Here is an 18145-nt window from a genome sequence, read left to right as displayed (position 1 = left end):
GAGGCCTTTGGTGTGGTCTCTATAAATGAGATTATTTACTGTAAGACTGCAATTATCTCCTGCTGGTGGCAACATCCTCCCTTATCTGCTCCCCTGAGCACAGATCCTGGGGACACTGCATGGCAGTAAAACTCCTGGCACTGCTTTGGGTCACAGAACAGCTGCTGAATTAAAGAAGTTATCCTAGAACAGCCATGTAGACATATTACCAAGTACAGGATAAAGATGTGATGTTATGCTAATAAACTAACTGGCAAAAACTGGAAGTTTCACTTTTAACAGGCCATTCAAAGTTAAAAAAAAAAAAGTGGTGGTTGCTGTGAGCCTGCAGCTCACCTGGGGTGCACAGCACAGGAATTCTCAGTCCTTGATCACAGTGCACAACCAGTAACCACAGCCTGCCCAACGTGTAAACCCAAACCATTTAATACTGGTCAGATTCCACACCATAATGAAGTTAAACACAGATGTTCATCTTGAAATTGGGATGAGACATTTCAATTAAATTTAGTTGTTACATGACCCATTATATCTGTTAGTTATGCTGGTGCTTATTTATAACGAAATATAACATAAGAATGGCGGTATTAAAAACGAATATTTTAAAAGTATTTAAGATTTTATGAGCAGCTTCCAAGTATTAATTACAAATAACAAAAAAAAATTGTGTGAACAGTGCATAAATGGCAATTTTGATCATCGTAATGAATCATAAAAATTCATAGTACTTACTGTAATGACTCTAGTAATTATTAAGAGTTAAGCCCAGTAGTTCTTACAGCCTAAGGAAAGTTAGAGAATTGTATTTGACAGTCAAATTTTTTTCTGCTTTTTAAGTATACTATAAACATGAACTTTACTAAAAAAGCACAGTTGGGCTTTATTGAAGAGCTAATTAAAATCAAAGTCATAGGAGTGATTTGGATCTGGTGCTAAATGGAGGATCACAAACTCAGATGGGAGCATTTGCAAGGCTGGTTAAAGGAAGGATAAAGAAAGCAGAACCCACCTGGATTCAAAGGAGAGTCATCTTAAGGTCACAGAAGGTTTTACGTTCCCAGAATGAGGGGGTCCTCCACACTTCTCTGCTGCCCTGTTCCATTTTTGTCATGCAGTTTTGTCTGCCCAGCTAACTGAGTTGAGAAAAGCTCAGACAAAAGATTAATTTCTAATTACCAGTAGTATAAGGCATAAAAAATTGTGCTTTTTCACAAAATTGTGTCATGCATTCTATTGCATCATTAATTTGATTAGAAGCTGAAGTGTTTGCAGAAAGGAGATTTAGTAAATGTACCTTGTGCTAAAAAATCACTGCCTTTCATGTGCTCACCTCAGCAAAGTACAAACACTGAAATTCAGGCAGCTCTCAGTGATACTGAGGGACAAATTTACCTCAGATCAGCCGGCAATTCTGTGAGTAAAGCTGGAAAGGAACAAATGCAAGGAGAACAACCCATCCATTCTTTAATAAAGTACTCTGAAATTAGCTGCTTTTCCCCATTCTGTTATTACATGCGTGTAGTAAACCAGGTGCAAATTGCTCTTTCACACTTTGCAAAGGTATTTTTAGGTTACACAGTAGAAACAGCAGCAAGAAGAAACATGAGTACAGAAGGGCTTCAACAGCTTCCAACGAGCATCTTTTCCACCTTTCTAATCAGAGGTAGTTCCACACTTGGAACTGCTCAGTTACAACCACTGAGAACAAGGAGGATCAGTCTGTTTGTGCATTATTTGTCCATCATCTTGAGGACCCACTTAACGAGTTGCTTCTGTTCTGTGTTCCCTCGGAGTTGCTGTTTCTGTCCCATCTAAAACAGGAACAATCTCACTGGCACAACGTTCATTTTTCACAGTAGAGTCATCTTGGAATTATTTCAGGGCAACTTTGAGAAAAAATTAAATATTGGGATGATTAACCAGAAAGACAAGTAAATATTTTAATAAATTTAACAAGTATGCAGTTTAGTTTAGTGGAGAAAATGCTGCCAATATGTAACTACAGCACATCTTTTATCTTGCACTTGACTTGGGGAATGAATATATCTCCTACTGAATATTTCATCACAAGCCATGTTACTGAGTTTGGTATTCTCATCAGAGCAAAACTAAGCATTTTTTAACTGGAAATTTAATTATCATATGCGTCCTTTTTCTTCTTTAATTATTAGCAAAAGCAAATCACTGACAGCCCCAGTCTCACAAGTCATCATGTGCACAGCTGAGGATCCCACAGGTCCCTTCAAGTTGTGCAAGATGTGGACAGTGATATATAAATACTTGCAAATGTTAGTTGTGGGGGAAAACCTTCTGGAACAGCAGAGAAGTTTTTAGGTGTTGTGTGACTCAATTAATGAACTGAGTATTTGCATGAACAACATCTGAAGATACATTATCACAGCTCTAGAAAAACAAGCTTTCAGATGAAGGTATTTACAAGATACCATAAAGAAATTGTTTGCATGTAGGAAAACATTAATAAGCAGCAAAATCTAATTACTGCAAAAACACAAACACTGCAGCTGAGACATTTCTCTCCAACCATACCATTACAGCCTCACCAGTGAAAACAAGAAGTGTCAATGCTAATGTAAACTCAGCTGCTGATATATATTCATTAGATTCAGAATAGCTCCAACATTTTTTCTTCTCATCAAGACAAGTTTTCTCAGTGTAGATACAATCTGATACACCAAAAGGTGAGGCTTAGGGACACCTAGGCCTACAGTGTATCTCCATTCCTGTCTCTTACTCCACAAAAATCATCTGAAAGCACTGCTAAAAAGGGAGTTTAGGAACTCGATTGCAGGAGCAGGGAACAGCCAGGATGGTACCTGTGCAGTGACCCAACTCACATGACAAGAATTTGTGACACACAATAAAGCCTATTCTGAAGTATTCTTCCATTATTAGCTTCACTATGAAACAGTAATTAAGCAGCAGGGAAGATTCACTGCCTTAGCCTTTTAGTCTTGATTCTAATTTACATGATTAAATTCTAACTTAGTCACTGATTACCTTCTGGCTTGGCATGCTTTGGGCTCTCGTGGATTTTATTTTTGTCTTTGCTTCCTTTTCTGGGTGTAGCAGTTTTTGCCCTCACCAATCCACAATTTTCAGCATGCTTACACATATTACTCTGTTAGCATAATGAAGAACAAATATATCAATCAAATAGTAATCTATGTAGGCAATTTAACACACACAAAGCAAATGTGGTTTGACAGACAAATTCTGGAACACTAAGTGGAAGACTGACTTAGTTAACAACTTCCATAAAACTCCTGAAGATTTTCCAGAATATATATTAAAATTCTGCTTTAAAAGAACATTGCCATTTGGTGGGTATAAAATAAAATTTAACATTTTCTGGTTCCTGGATAAGCAATAAAGTTTTGCATGTAAAATCTGTATGTGGAAAGAGGGTCACATTTACTTTAAAGTGTGCACAGTTAACCCAAAATGAGAATATGTTTTCATTGCATATGCTTTTGAAGTGAATGATAATTTCTTACCTTCTTTGCTGAATGGGTCTTAGCTATCCTAAAAGTACTCTTTAAAATAAATTTTTCAGTTCAGACTGAATTTATTCTGCATCACTGCTGAAAATCACATTTCAGGCTCAAATACTACATTTTGTCCTGTATCACAACACTCCTGAAAGTGATTGCTCTTATTTTATACATCTACACAGTCCATGTACAAAAGATTTATCAAGAAGACATGCTCATCTTTCCAGCATTTCAATTTCACTGTTTATTTATGAAGGATTTACCCTGGATAAAAGCACCACTACACTATTTTAGTTGGACTGCAGTCACAGAAGTTTTTATTTTCTTAAGGTAAATATAACCCCAAAGCCAACCGTGCCTCGCCAACACCACCACCAGAGTAAGCAGCACTTTCCCAGGGAACTGAAATACCTGGCTGAATGTGCAGCTGCACTGAGCACATCTGAATCTTTTCTCATTCCTGTGAGTCTTCCTGTGCTGAAGGAAAGCGTAGCGCTCGTGGAAAGCTGCCTCACAGTCCCTGCACTTCACTGCCTCTTCCAGGTAGGAATGCAGATTCCTCAGGTGGACACCTGGACAGTTATTTAAAGCAACTCATTTTAACAGCAAGGTTTTTATTTTCACGGTTTTGAACTGTGCATAGCCCTGAATAATGCAAATCTTGTAGAGGAAAACACAAAAGAACCTTCCGTGCTCTCTGCAGTAGGGGTAAAATAGACAAATTAGTTTAAGATTAAACAAAAGCCACAGCAAGATGTTGTAACTTCCCAAAGAAATCAAGCAGTTATAAGCCTGAATATTACTGATTTCAGTGGAAATTGTTTAATAAATCAAATACTTAGAAAACAAATCTAGTTTAAATACAACATTTTCATGTATTTCTGGAAACTAAAATTCTATATAGGTTTTGTTGTTACTGGTCAGCTGTATTGCTGCCAGCACTTCTGAAAAAAAACCAGAAGGTCACAGTGCCACAGGTATCAAGAAAATAAGGAAAAAAAAAAAAAGCTAAATACTTGCTACTTTGCATTTTAAACAAATTAAAACATCAACCACAAGATGTCACCACATCTCCTTGCAGGAAGAACTTACCTGTAAAACTACAAATGCGTTTTACTGAAAATATTCTGTGATAATATGAAGTCAGCTATAATATATTTGGTGAAATTTTGTGAAAATTAGAGATTTCACCTCTACTTATCTCTACACTTCATTTTCAGTGTTTTCCTTTAAACTCACCCAAATCACTTTTTCGGGAAAGCAAAGTACTACAATGTGGACACTGGTGTTTTGGCACATTTTCTCCATGCTTCTGTAACATATGGATTTTCATGGTACCACTTTGAGTGAATCTGGCTTGGCAAACGTAACATTCATAGCGTTTTTCACCTATTAAAAAGAAATTAAAATAACATATGCTTAGAAACTCTACTTATTTGATATAAATTCAAATTCCCACAGAATTTAACATCCATGTTCTAACAACAACAGTTTCCAGATCAACCAAAAAGTTAATATTAGTTGACAGTGCCCAAAAGGACAAACAAGTCTCCAGAAGTTTACATAACTGATTGCAACAGAAAATCTTTGCTTTCCTGCGTCCACAGGTCAAACTGCTGAAGCATAAAGCCATTCATATAATTCTAAACTAGGAATCAGGAATTATTTTAATTATCATCTATTCTTCCTTGAATACTTCATACACAAAAATGCAGAATTATCTACAAATATGTAAGGAGAGAAAGTCATCATTATAAGAGTGACACACCAGCAGCCATTGATAATGGTGGCAAGGGAAATTAGGAAATTATTTTTGTGCCTTTCTTCCCCAAAAAGCCACATCAGGCATGATTATCATTAAAAACTACATCAACACTGGCAACTGGCACAGCTTTGAACCAACTCCAGACTGGTTCTATGGAAGAAGTCCCTGCCAGTAGTGGGCAACACTCTTGAACTCTTCCAGTTGGACTCTTGTGGCTCACTCATAAAATGAATTCTGTTTAACTGCACCAAACTGTCTCAAGATATGAACTAATGCGTGACAAGTGGGGATATTTGGAAAATTTGATTCAAACCACGCTGTCACACTCTGATTCAACCTAAAATATTAATCAGAGCACAAATTACACACCGTAACTGAGCCAAATTAAACTCTGAAGTACAGGATTGATACCCACTGCCCCTGAGGTGACTTGCATGTCACAGAGCTATGACAAGAACACATTTCTTTTAATATTAAAGCAATTTAATTCTTTGTTGACCAAGGCAGTTGCTGGCAATCCGGGGTCACAACAATATCCATGTTCTGAACAGATATTTAAAAATCTCTCATAGATACCTCTCCATGTAAAATCAACTAATTGAGAAATAAAAGTGACAACTTGACCCACAGAAAATGAAATATTTTTCTGATATAAAAGAAGTTTAGGAGGAACAGCAAAACTAACTACTAGCACTACTGGGCTTCCAACTGCTAAATCCAGAACACTGAAAGAGAACATATTTTTACTCCAAATGACAAATAAAAAAAGAGCTAATTCTAAGGCTGAAATGAGATTGCTCTAACCCTATGAGGTTAACCCCTGTATTAAGGAGCTGAGGTCCTGGACTTGAGCATTACCCCAGAATCCTACCAGTGTGAGTTAACATGTGCCTTTTCAGTTTGCAGGCATCTTTGCTTGCATAGCTGCACAGGTGACAGGGGTAGGGCCGCTCTCCCGTGTGCGAGCGAACGTGACGTCTCATCTTGCTGGCCTCAGATAAAAATGAGAGATTTTCTAAAATAACATCTACGTTAGAGATATATATCATTAAAATATAAGCAATTTCACATACTACACCTTATGGCAATTTAAAATGTATTAATCACAGAATCAGCACTGTCACATCCATGTTTTTCCGTGCACAATCAGCCTGTTGTGGTTTTAGGACAGTTCTGCACTCTTTCACCGTATTATCTAACTTCCATATTTAGTGTCCACATTAGCAAAATGGGGAATTTTATGATAAGAACAAAAAGATAAAATTTTAAAAAGAGGATACCTACTGTCAGGCTACTTGGATATACCAAATATAAAAGTCTTTGAAAACACTCAGGAAAATAAATGAAAGACCAAACTCATTATCCAGAGTGTATTCACCCTCAAGTCCCAATGAAACACCTTAGTTACAAAGTTTAATTCAATTCTACTTTTTTATGCTGTTTTTCTGATATGTTCTACATAAATATTATAGGTATGCAATTAAGAGTTAACACATGTTCAGTTCCTCCATTTATAAATACAATTAATGAATTCACTGCTAGATTCCTTCAAATCTACACCACTATTAATTTAAATAAAATTAAACATGACTGCCAAACTTTGCTACACAGAAGTCAAATAATTTGCATGGCAGTACTGGAGAGCTCCTTCAGCTTTCCTCATTCAGGTAAAGCTTACAGGAATGAGAGTTCTGTAACAGCAGTGAATGCTGAATATCTCCTTATGGAAACAAGGGAAAGAATAGGGTAATTTAGTATCAGCTGTCAGGGTTTTTAAAGATGCAAGTTATCAAAAATTTAATTATTAAGGTAAGGTGCATGGAATAAAGTTCAGGATTGCTTACAGCTTTAGACCTGGACACAGCACAAATTCAGATATTGAACATCCACTAAATTGTGGCAGTTATTCAATCACAGGTGCATTTCTGAAAGCCTGTGCATCCAATTCAATTGCAATTTCCAAGTCCACTCTAAGCAGACTCTCAGGTATTTTGTTCTTGGGGAAGAAAATTCTAGCCCTGGGAAAAAACCCCAAACATCATCAAGTACATAAACACAAGACATGAACTTCTTTTTAGATATGAGCTCGTATTATCCTACGGTACATGGAATGTAGTATGAATGAGGACAAATAATGTTTTTGTAAGACCAAAATCACATAAAATTGCTTCTAGACAATGTGTTTAACATAACAAATGAGAAAAAGCTCTTAAAATGCAACTAGTTAAAAACCCCCCAAATAATTGCATGAATATTAATTTGGAGCAATAGATTTGTATATACTACATAGACAAAGTAAGGGTTCCAGGAATTCAGGTTACTTGTTCCTTCTTTGCAGGATGATGGGATGAAAAGATGTGCACACAAATGAAATGAAATGAAATGAAATGAAATGAAATGAAATGAAATGAAATGAAATGCATGGCACCATAAAGTTGTTGCCATCAGCCACCTTGAAGTAACATTAACAGATAAACACAATCCATCAGTGTGTCCAAGGCCATCAGCAGAGCTTGGACTTCTCATGGTTAAAAATCTGGCCAAAAATTTTATGTACATTCAAATCTTGGCACGTGAAAACCTTCACACCCTCCCAAAAGATTCAGTAAGGCTGTACTTACCTCTACACTGGAGTATTCACATATTGTGCACTTGAAAGGCTTCTCCAAAGTGTGTTTGTACCTCCTGTGTCGTGAAAGTTCCCCTCGGGTCACAAAGGCTGTGTCACACTCACTGCATTTATGGGGTTTGTTCCCTGCAACAACACACCATGAGACTTTTATTCAACACCACAGCAATGTGATTTGTCTGCCTTAAATCAACATGCAGAATTTTTAAATAAAACCTTTTCTGATTTTTTTTTCACACAATAAATCATAGAATTATTTGGGTTAAAGGGGACTTTAAAACTCATTTTACCCCTTGCCATGGGCAGGGGCACCTTCCACTATCCCAGGTTGCTCCAAGCCCTGGTCAACCTGGCCTGGGACACTTCCAGGGATGGGGCAGCCACAGTTCCTCTTGACAACCTGTGCCAGAGCCTCACCACCCTCCCAGGAAAGAATTCCTTCCATATATATGCACACAATAAGTTTATTATAAACACAATTTATCACTTTGCTCCATATGTTTGTATAGCAAAATGAAAACATAACAGAAAATTCTATTCTGCAAGTAGGAATGAAGCACAGCTGAAGTCACTGCTCAGCTGACAAGAATTGTTAGAATGGTACTTAACAAAATAAACAAATACAGACACACAGAGTTCCTAACTACACACCAGATCTTTTCAGTGTGGAACGCCACAGAAAATCAGAGGGATTTATGAGCATAAAATGATCACAGAACACAGCTCTAAGGCAAAGCCACTTGCCTGTTAATTCAGTTTTGAAGAGCGCATGTGACATGAAGCATTTTCAAGCATTAGGTACCTGTATGTGTGTTCACATGGTTATGCAGCAGAGTTGCTGTACGGAAGGCCTTTGGGCAGAGGTGACACACGTGACGTTTCTCATCTGAGTGGGTTTTCAAATGACGCCTAAGACTTGATAATTTGACTGAGGTGAATGTGCAAAAAAAACAGTTGAAACACTGCTTTTTTCCTGTTGGAACAAAGACACATTTACACCGTATGTGCCACAAAACGATGACTTCACTTTTTCAAAAATGGTACTGATTTCTAAGGAGTCTCTCTAGTCTGGGTAAAACTACTTCAAAATTCTACATCAAAGGATTCATTAAGACTTCAGTGATTTGACCCCAAAACTGTGTTATTTGTAAGTGATACAGTTTAGAATCTAATCCCAGGAAACCTAACTCCTACCCTTGCTCTCACCTCCAAGACAGGATGAGATTTCCTCTCTCTATATCATCATTCAGAATTAAAACCTGTGTAACAAACTTCTTGACAACAACTGTGTAATTAGCACTAAGTAAGATTATGCAAAGATTTGGAAATGGCAGGTTGAGCTATTCCCAGCTTTTTGCTGCTCCTGAATCAGTAAAGTGCATATAAAAAAAATCATGATGTAAAAGCCTCTTTAAAATTACTGGTTGAATATGAGGGGGAAAAAATCGGTTCTTTAGAGAAGTCATAGAGTAATGAATTTCTTTTGAGAGTAACAAATTAAGATTAAATGTGCAACACTTTCAGTTATGAAGATTTGAAACTGTGAAATGGCAAATACGTCACATTTGAAGAGTCTTTCCAGAACAGTTGTCTCAGCTCCCAAGTGTGCTCTCTGTAATGATTTTCATGCTGAGACCAAAACGCATTTTATACAATGCTTTATACCACACAGAGATGTGCAGATAACACTTCACTTCTGTAACAGCAAACAAAACCACTTTATTGTCATTTATTCATTGTGGATTCATGCCCACACAAAGGAACATTGTTAGCTTTGTTAAACCTGCTCAAATGTGCTTCCTATAAAGGCTGTAACTTGAAACAGGGGATATTAACAATTTGTACAGCATCCATAGAGAACCTCAGCCAAGATACCTTAACTTCCAGATACAACACACACATTTACAGACTCAACATCATTGATGTCATCCAATTTCTACAGTACACACACAGTTTCTAGGGAAACAGATGCTTATCTGTTCTCTTCTGAGTCAATCCTTAACTTCTGTAACATACTTTTGCATTTCTAACATCTTAAATCAGCCATTTTCTGTTACTCTTATTTAGGTTCTGGGAAAGGCTTTGCTGACAGGCATTGGTTGATAATTGCCCACCACCCTCTGTAGCAACATGGAACCACTCTAAGCTCAACCATAAACCCTCAAACAAGCACATTTTGAAGCTGAATGAGTGAATCAAGGCACTAAATAAATTACTAGGTTTATTCAAAGGCACTTATACAATATTAACTTTGAAATCTCCCTGGAGGTTTCAAATACCACACACTGTTCAAAAGACCATTAATTTCTAAATGTCATCCAAAATGTCTCTCCTGAACACAAGGCAGATGACATCAACCTGAACAAGATCTTCAAGCACTTAGGGCTGAAGGTATTATTTCTTATTCCAAATTTCCACAGAATGCTAAGACTGAACCTAATCTACACTTAACAATTACCACTGTGAATATTTAATGTAAAAGTCAACATCAGTTCAAAATCTTACTTAACATGCCTTACCTAAAAATGAACTTCAAAAATTATTAACTTCTAACCTTTTTCTTGATGTGCAGCACAAGCTTCAAATTTTAGATTCTTGAAATTTCTTACAACTGTTTGTTCTGATGCAGTTGGATATTCCTGCTCTTTACTTTCACTGAATAAGTCTGGCAAATCATCACCCCCTTTGCAGCTCTGACTCTTTGTTTCCCCAACAGTGGAAAAAACTTCCTTTCCTTCCCCCTCTTCAGATGGACTCAGTTGCTGGATGTTATTTTCAAATGCAATGGCATCATTATCTCTGTCAATCTATTTCAAAAAAGAATATGTTTTATAACTTTCTCAATTAAATACAGTCGCTAGTGGCAAATCAACTGAGCAGTCAACAAAATGCAAGCCTCCAATTCATTCTGATTTTCAGCCTTACATGTGATGGACAAAACTGCAACAAAAATTTGCGTTTAGTGTACAGCAGCCTAATTGGTTAGTTACAATTAAGTAAGAATAATTACTAAAATTATGTCCTCATCAAAATCTTATATAAAATTTCAGAACATCATTTTAAAATTGCAGCACTGAGAAAAAAGAAACATGTATCTTTATTTTTCAAAGAAAATATTTAAAATTTCATTTCAGTATGTTTACCTTTTAAAAGAAAATAAGAAGTATGCTCTGTTTTTTTTTAACAAATTTAGGATTTATGCAGGCTAACTGTAATGCCTTCCTTTCCATATAGCAATTAAACAGGTTGTGACACTTCTTGCATTTGCTAGACTCAAATATGGCAATATGACCTACCTCAAAAATGATCTAGCGATGCATGAATTTTATAAGAAAAAACAGTATTTTATTGTAAAACAATTTAATAGCTAGCACAGAACAAACCAGCAGTGTTTGCATGCCCTTATCAATAAAATTAATTTCAAATGGAACTACATTGCATACCCAGCTTTAACAACGACTGCAGGATTGAACTACTTGAATTAAGGAGAAAAAGGGAAATTCTGTAGCGCTACTTAAGAGATGGGGCTATCAAACTGGTGAACTAAATTAAAAACTTGTCTGAATTCCAACAGTTAAATATCATCTCGATATCATCTTGATAATCTGGGTCTCTTCCAACTCATAATATTCTCTGAATCTAGAAAGTCTAAACTTCTAGTTTGTCCTTTTAAAAATGAGATGAAATTATAAAAAAAGACATACAGGAGACTGGATACTTAAGCCAGAAAAATTTGAATAAATAATACTGGTGCTTAAGTCAGAACCAAATTGGTGTGATGGTTGAAGCTAACAGGGAACACCGTATCTCTAATTTCACCTTATCCAGAACTTGTACCTCCATCAAGAGCGTGTCTGGCAGTTTCTCTGTCGCCTTGCTTTCTGCACCCTTTTCTTGCCCTTCCTCTTGCAAAATATGGATCTGTGCCAGCTCCAAGTCATAGAACACACGGATGCCCTCCTGCGAGCTCAGGGCCATGCTCGGGGGCCAGCACGGCCTGGCTCGGCCCCGCCAGGGCAGCAGGGCCCTGCAGGATCCGCCCTTGTCCTGCTCCCCTTCACACGCACTGAGTGTGGGCTCGGTGTCCTCCACCCTCCTCAGGACACAGGGCAGGGCCCTATGGGTTCCCTCCTCATCCTGCTCCCCTTCACACGCACTGAGCGTAGGCCTGGCCTTCTTCACCCTCCTCGGGACACAGGGTCCATCCGCGCCGCGCTCTCAGCCTGGCCTCGCCATCCTTTCCGCCGCTGGCCTTGTTTGTACTGCAGCCCTAAGGCTCCACACGCTGCTGAGTGATCCCGTTTGAGGTTAAACACGACAGCAAACCCCGAGCGTTCAGGACCAGTCCCGGCCCCTGCACGCCGCTCTCCTCCTCAGCGCTCCTTGCCCGGTGCTGCCACGGCCCAAGGCCCCTCATGGCCACTGCAGGCGCTTGCCCTGGGTTGTCGGGCCAGGTGGGCCAGGACCATTGTGTCCAGGCTGGCCCTCGAGGGGAGGAGGCAGGGAAGGGGCTCAGCGCCTGCCGTACACCTCGGCATGGCCGCCCTCTGCCTCCCTGTGCCGCTCCCTCAGCAGTGGCTGGAGTGGGAGTCCACTCGTGAGTAGCAGCTTTTGGGGAATAGCTGCTTCTCACCTGATAATTCCCTACAAAACACAAAGCCCAGAACTTGCAGTGGTTTCCATCCCAATGCACCAGTACCCAGTGCTCCTTGGTCCCCAAGTCCTGTCAGAGCAGCTGCCATTTTCTCACCCTCTGAGCAAAGATGAAAATCTCTCAGCCTTAATTGTAGGCTCTTAACCTTCTGTTCCCACTTGGCTGGAGACCATGGGGCTGAGCTCAATTGGTTTCTCCACTTGGGAAATATGTGAAGCACTTGCCACGTTTGTGTGACGGAGAGCCTCCAGCCGGGAGCCCTGCGCTGGAGTGCTGCTGAAGGGCCACCTGATGCTGCTGCCACAGAAATGTTGTACAAAATTGGCTCAAGTGGTTTTGCAGAGGCAGTGGAGCGATGTATAAGCATCATTACACTGTACCTCAGGCCAGGATTGGTTATTCAGTGAGAACAAGTTGAAAGACTTCTCCAAAGGCATTGTGAAAATGTCTTTGAGGCAAACTTGCACAGTTTGAGTGACTTAACATTTAATCTTGTGTACCCTTCTAGACTAATAATTTTCAGGCATCAAATGTTTTATAAAACCCACTTACTTTGAATACTCTATTATATGCCGGTTCAAAGGATAGATTTGGAGCTTTACCTCCAAATATTAGCTTGGTGCATTGCAGGGAACTGCACATTACACAGGGACTGCAGTCCAGTGTGTTATCCTGTTAAACTGATTTACCAAACACTATTCAAAGCCCCAAACCAAGCAGTGGCTTTCCTTGTCTGTGGAAGTAACCCTGTACAGCTGACATTTGTGAAATATCTGTAGCACAAACAGCAGTTCACATCACTGGCCTTTGAACAGTAGGCTCAGATGAGGTGGGGTTATTGGGCGTCAGAGATACCAACTGAAAATCCTTTGACAACAACCACTCCACAGTTCTGTAACATCTTAAATGCAAAAATAATACAATATGTTTACATTTAACAGATGCAAGTTAGTCATAACTATTCTACTGCTTGGAATCAACACAAATCCAAAGCAATTTTTTAAGGCTGAATATCTTTTCCAGCAATTTAGTGCTGATATTTTGGTTAGACACCATATTATTCATCATCCACAAATCCACGGGCTCTTGAAACTAAAGAACATGATGCCGAGTAAAAAACATATTCACATAATTAGGCTGCCAGTAACTGTGGCCAGAGATTTCACTTCTTACACATTTTCTAAATCTTTTCAAGTTGCTCCATATACTGTGCAATTATGATAGTTGAAGGGCGCTGTAGGAAAAAAGTTGTTATAATAATACACCTTCCTTTAGGTTATTTTAATGAGGTTTTCTGCACTTCAGCAGTCATCAACTTCTAAGAGCTGTCCTGCCTTGCACTTCTGCATTATTAATATCAGCACCATCCATGCAGCTACAATAAAGGTCTGCCATTATTTCCATTATTAAACAATATTGCCAAGGATTTTTAGCTCAAACATAGAATAGCCCTTCAGTTCATTTTTTGCTGAATTTAAAGGAACCACTGGGATCAGCAGTCTACGAATTCAACCAATTTCTGAATAGGTTTTGACACACTAGAGGTTAACAGCTCCATAATGGCCATTATGGTGTGTTGTGTGTACAGTCTCCAGTTACTGCTGCAGCTGCATTGTCTATCTCCACCTGCAATCAAGCATCTACCCACTCCTCTGGGAGTCTGGCTCCTTCTAACACATCAACAGCCTGCATGAAAAGTCTATCATGAAAAGAATAGAGAGCCATTTTATATTTTAAGTCATAATTATACTTTGGGGGGGTAAACGTTTAAAATGAATTATTGTTTGTTAAGGAGTATTTCATAAGGAGCATAAGGAATTGAATGTAGGCACATTTTCTTGTACTAAAATAACATGACAAAGAAACAAAATTCAGCCACAAAATTGCAGATAAATTGTTGATAAGAATCTACCAGTGCATGAAAGTGAATACATAGACAAGTAAAATCCTCAATCAGTGGAGTAGATATCCTTGGCTGCACTAAGGAAACACAGCAAATTTTGTTCTGATCGGCGGTTTTCCATGCAAGTATAAACAGTGCAGCTGACTTTTTAAAGAAGTAAAATACTAGGTTATCTATTCAGACTGTCAATCTTAAACCTGAATAATTAATATAATATAATATCATATTGTATCATATCATATCATATCAGTTTACTGTGTGCAAGGTGGAGCTGACTTTTTTGAAAGGCAGCTTGAATGTAGTTCAAGGTTTGCTTCCCTTACTGTATTTCAGAAACCCACTTTGGATGACTGCAAAGACTGTTTATCCATCCTCTCTGGTGATGCTTTGCACCTCCATCACAGGTTTTAAACTTCAGTCCTCTGATGCCAATGGAAGGATTGCCATCAATTTAACAGGGCTTGGAATTAGGCCCAGAATAGATAACTATGTGAAGCAATGACAGTGGGATTTATTTACACATTTTTGACCTGTCCACAAACTGTAGAGTAAATCAGGAATGCTGCAGTGCACTTGAAAGAGAAAAAGAAAAAAAATAAAGAGACCAAAGCATAAAACCCCAAAACAAATAGGTTTAAATTGAACCTCCAATGATCATAATGATTTCATTTATGACACTCTGCCTTGTAGCTGAAACCTCCATTCTTCTCCAGAACATGACTCCTGTTAGTCTAGGAGAAAACCCAGCCTTTGTTGTGACTTATTTTGACAGCTTTAATATCATTTTCCACCTGGCATCTGGAAAGTTTTCCATTTTCACTTTCCACCAATGTCTCACTTTTGTTTCCAAGTACGCGTTACGTTCACGCCGCACCTGTCAGCGGTGTGTGTGCCTTAGCACCGGGCTGCAAACACGCTCGCCTTCCCTTTGCTGCTACCCCAGGGACAATCACTACCTTCAGCACCTCTTTTGCAGTGAGATATTGCCCCTCTTAATAATGACAGCCCCAGATAACCTCGTTCACACCATCACCTGCTTCAGAGAAAGCGGAGATACTTTTACAGTCTTCTAATTCATCTGCTCCTTTAAATGTTGCTCAGGTCTTGAAGCTGTCACTAAATGGATGAAGTCTTTTTGCTGTATTTTCTGGTGCTCCTTGTTATTTTGGTGTCCCACTTTCACAAATATGGAGCATTTCTTCAGAGACCACCAAAAACCTTAATTAAAAAAAAACAAAACAAGAAAAAGCACATCAGCTAATGAGTGAGATAAAACGTTATGTTCTTTTTGATGCTGTTCTAAGCAACTGAATCTTGCAGATTCAGAATTAAATCAGTGCTTCAGTGCTGGCCTGGAATATTCTCATGAGAAAATATACAGTTTGATCACTTGGAAAGAAGAATATTATTAATTTTTTATTTTTTCCCCCAGACCTCTGGTTCAGAGATGGAAGCTACAGTTTATTTTAGCAGACATCACTTAGGATTCAGATCTTGGATTTCTTGCCTGCCCCAAAGAACACGATTCTCTGCTCCCTATTGCTGCAGTCATATAAAAACTAGTCAGACCACAGACCCAGGAACATCAGAACACACAGTCCTACTTGTTTCCTTGCTGAATCCCTGAAGCAGAGAGAAGATGGGAGCACAGCAAAGCAAAGCCAGATGGAAATCATGCTGGAGGGTATTGATTGACTAGTGTCTAGGCAGGCTATAAATTCCCACTTCTCATGCAAAGAGGAGGGTGAGCAGAGCTGCAGAGCTGTCTCAGGGCACAGTGCTTGGACTGTGCTGTTCATACAGGATCAGCTAAATTTGGGTTGTGCCTAAGGCATGGGGAAAGCCAGGCTTTGCTCTCTCTCCAATGCTCATCTTGACTTTGAGGAAACACATCCTCTCTTTAAATATGAGTGATTCTTGCAGCAGAACAAAAGCAACTCCTATTAGGTTAAAAGACTTAGTGCTTTCAAGTGTTGTCTATGCTCTTAAAATCCTGCTCCATACAGTAAATGCTTATAATTATATAGCATGACAGAAAAACAAGACCTAATAGAGTACAGATGTGGTCTATATAAAAGAGGAAGCATTTAACAGAAGCTTATTGGAGCTGAAAGTACCAGAGATGATTGATTGCTTCGACACAAGTCAGGGAAGTGGTCAAAAAATTATTAACCATAATTGCAATTTGTCTATCAACTTTCATCTAACATTATGATGTATTTAGAAACAATCCTGCCATCCACTTATATGCAATTTGCTGCCTGTGGCAAAGAGTAGAGCTGCATGCCTGGGTCTGTTTGGAAGAAGGATGTTTATTGGGAAGCATCTCACTTCTTCCATTTCAAAAGACATTAGTGTGGTTATACAGTTAATTACACCTCAGTGACTTCCACTGTTTTTACAGAATACTCTTTAATCCAACAGATAGCAAGGAGAGTTTTTAATTCAACTCCCCTTAGTTTGTTATTACAGGTATCTGTTGCTGTTTGTGCAAGGGTGGAAGAGTTAAAAATTTAAAAGGCAGAAAGTTTTCCTCTTGTTTTGACTAAACCGGGGGAAACGTGCTGGAGCTGTGCAGAATTTGATTGCCAAACACAGAGAGAAGATACACAGTGAGAAAAGATAGTAAAGGTTTAACCCAGCTGATGTAAGAAACAAACTCCAAGGATGCCCATGTTTCCTTCTTTTATCGCATTGTTAATCTTTAATCAGGAAAACAGTTCTGAGAACAGCTCTTCGTGCACTGCTGAACGGACACCAAAACTTGGAAGTTAATAGGATCACCAAAGAATGAGACTATTAAATGATTGTCCTAATAAATCTGTGAGTGAGATGTACAAACCCAGAGGAGTTCAAATTCTGCTTCCACGTGGATGTGCAGCAAGTACATGTTAAACCTTGCAAGATCAGCAGTAAGGAGGTGGTTGGTGGCTTCAGAAGAGCAGTGGGTTCCTGTGCACTTTTTTCCCAGCTCAGATAACAAATCCTCTTGGGCATTAAACTTTCTGAGGAGTCCAAATCAACTTCTCAATTCAAAAAATCTAAATAAATCAAGAAAATTTAAGGGAATAATTAACAATTTGTAAATTAATGTCACTTCACTGGACAGCAGGTGGTGTAGGTCATGATCTTTATCAGCAGAAATACCTTAAATCTTAGTTTCTGCACTGTTACAGTGTTGAACCATCACTTAAAATCCACAACCAGATAGCCCCAGGCCTCTCCATCAGGAACTGGAAATGGAAATATGGTATAGCAGGCTTAGTTGTACGTCTTTTCTGCTCCTGTAAGAAGAAACAAAGTCAGTCTTTTAGTCCTTGTAATCTTAAACATCAAGATGAGGCAGTGTCTAGAAAGCTGATGAGAATACCTGGGGTTTGTGAATCATGGTTATTACTCCATTCAGAGCTGCCTCTACAAACTGAAAGTCTCTTGATCTGTTATTCATATCCATCTTTTGTTTAAGATCTTCTGGGCAGAGCACATTTATGCTTCACCCAAAATAAAAAGGTACTTAGTGCAATCTAGAGCAATTAACTGGACTCTACAAGGTTAGCAAGTGCAATGGGGTCTTTTATTTTATTTGCAGAACGCAAGTTGGTTGCTGTTCATTTGAACATAGTGGTTTAAGCACGCATGTAAGAAGCTTCTCTTTACATAAACAATATTCATTTGTATATAT

At 38.6% G+C, this 18145-nt stretch overlaps 1 protein-coding gene across 1 annotated transcript; it reads right to left on the bottom strand.

Annotated features, from left to right (window-relative positions):
* Nucleotides 1-891: 891 nt before the first annotated feature.
* Nucleotides 892-12444, bottom strand: CTCFL (CCCTC-binding factor like). The gene is given in 12 exon segments (XM_062504970.1): nt 892-974; nt 1833-1886; nt 3019-3139; nt 3924-4084; nt 4752-4901; nt 6149-6269; nt 7899-8032; nt 8709-8879; nt 10461-10668; nt 11738-11999; nt 12089-12191; nt 12435-12444. Coding segments are annotated over 12 exon segments (1578 nt in total).
* Between the last annotated feature and the right edge of the window lie 5701 nt (nt 12445-18145).

The sequence above is a fragment of the Cinclus cinclus genome, chromosome 18, assembly GCF_963662255.1.
Source record: "Cinclus cinclus chromosome 18, bCinCin1.1, whole genome shotgun sequence".
NCBI lineage: Eukaryota > Metazoa > Chordata > Aves > Passeriformes > Cinclidae > Cinclus > Cinclus cinclus.
The sequence above is the reverse complement of the archived record's forward strand: the minus strand, read 5'-3'. Positions and strand labels throughout refer to the sequence as shown.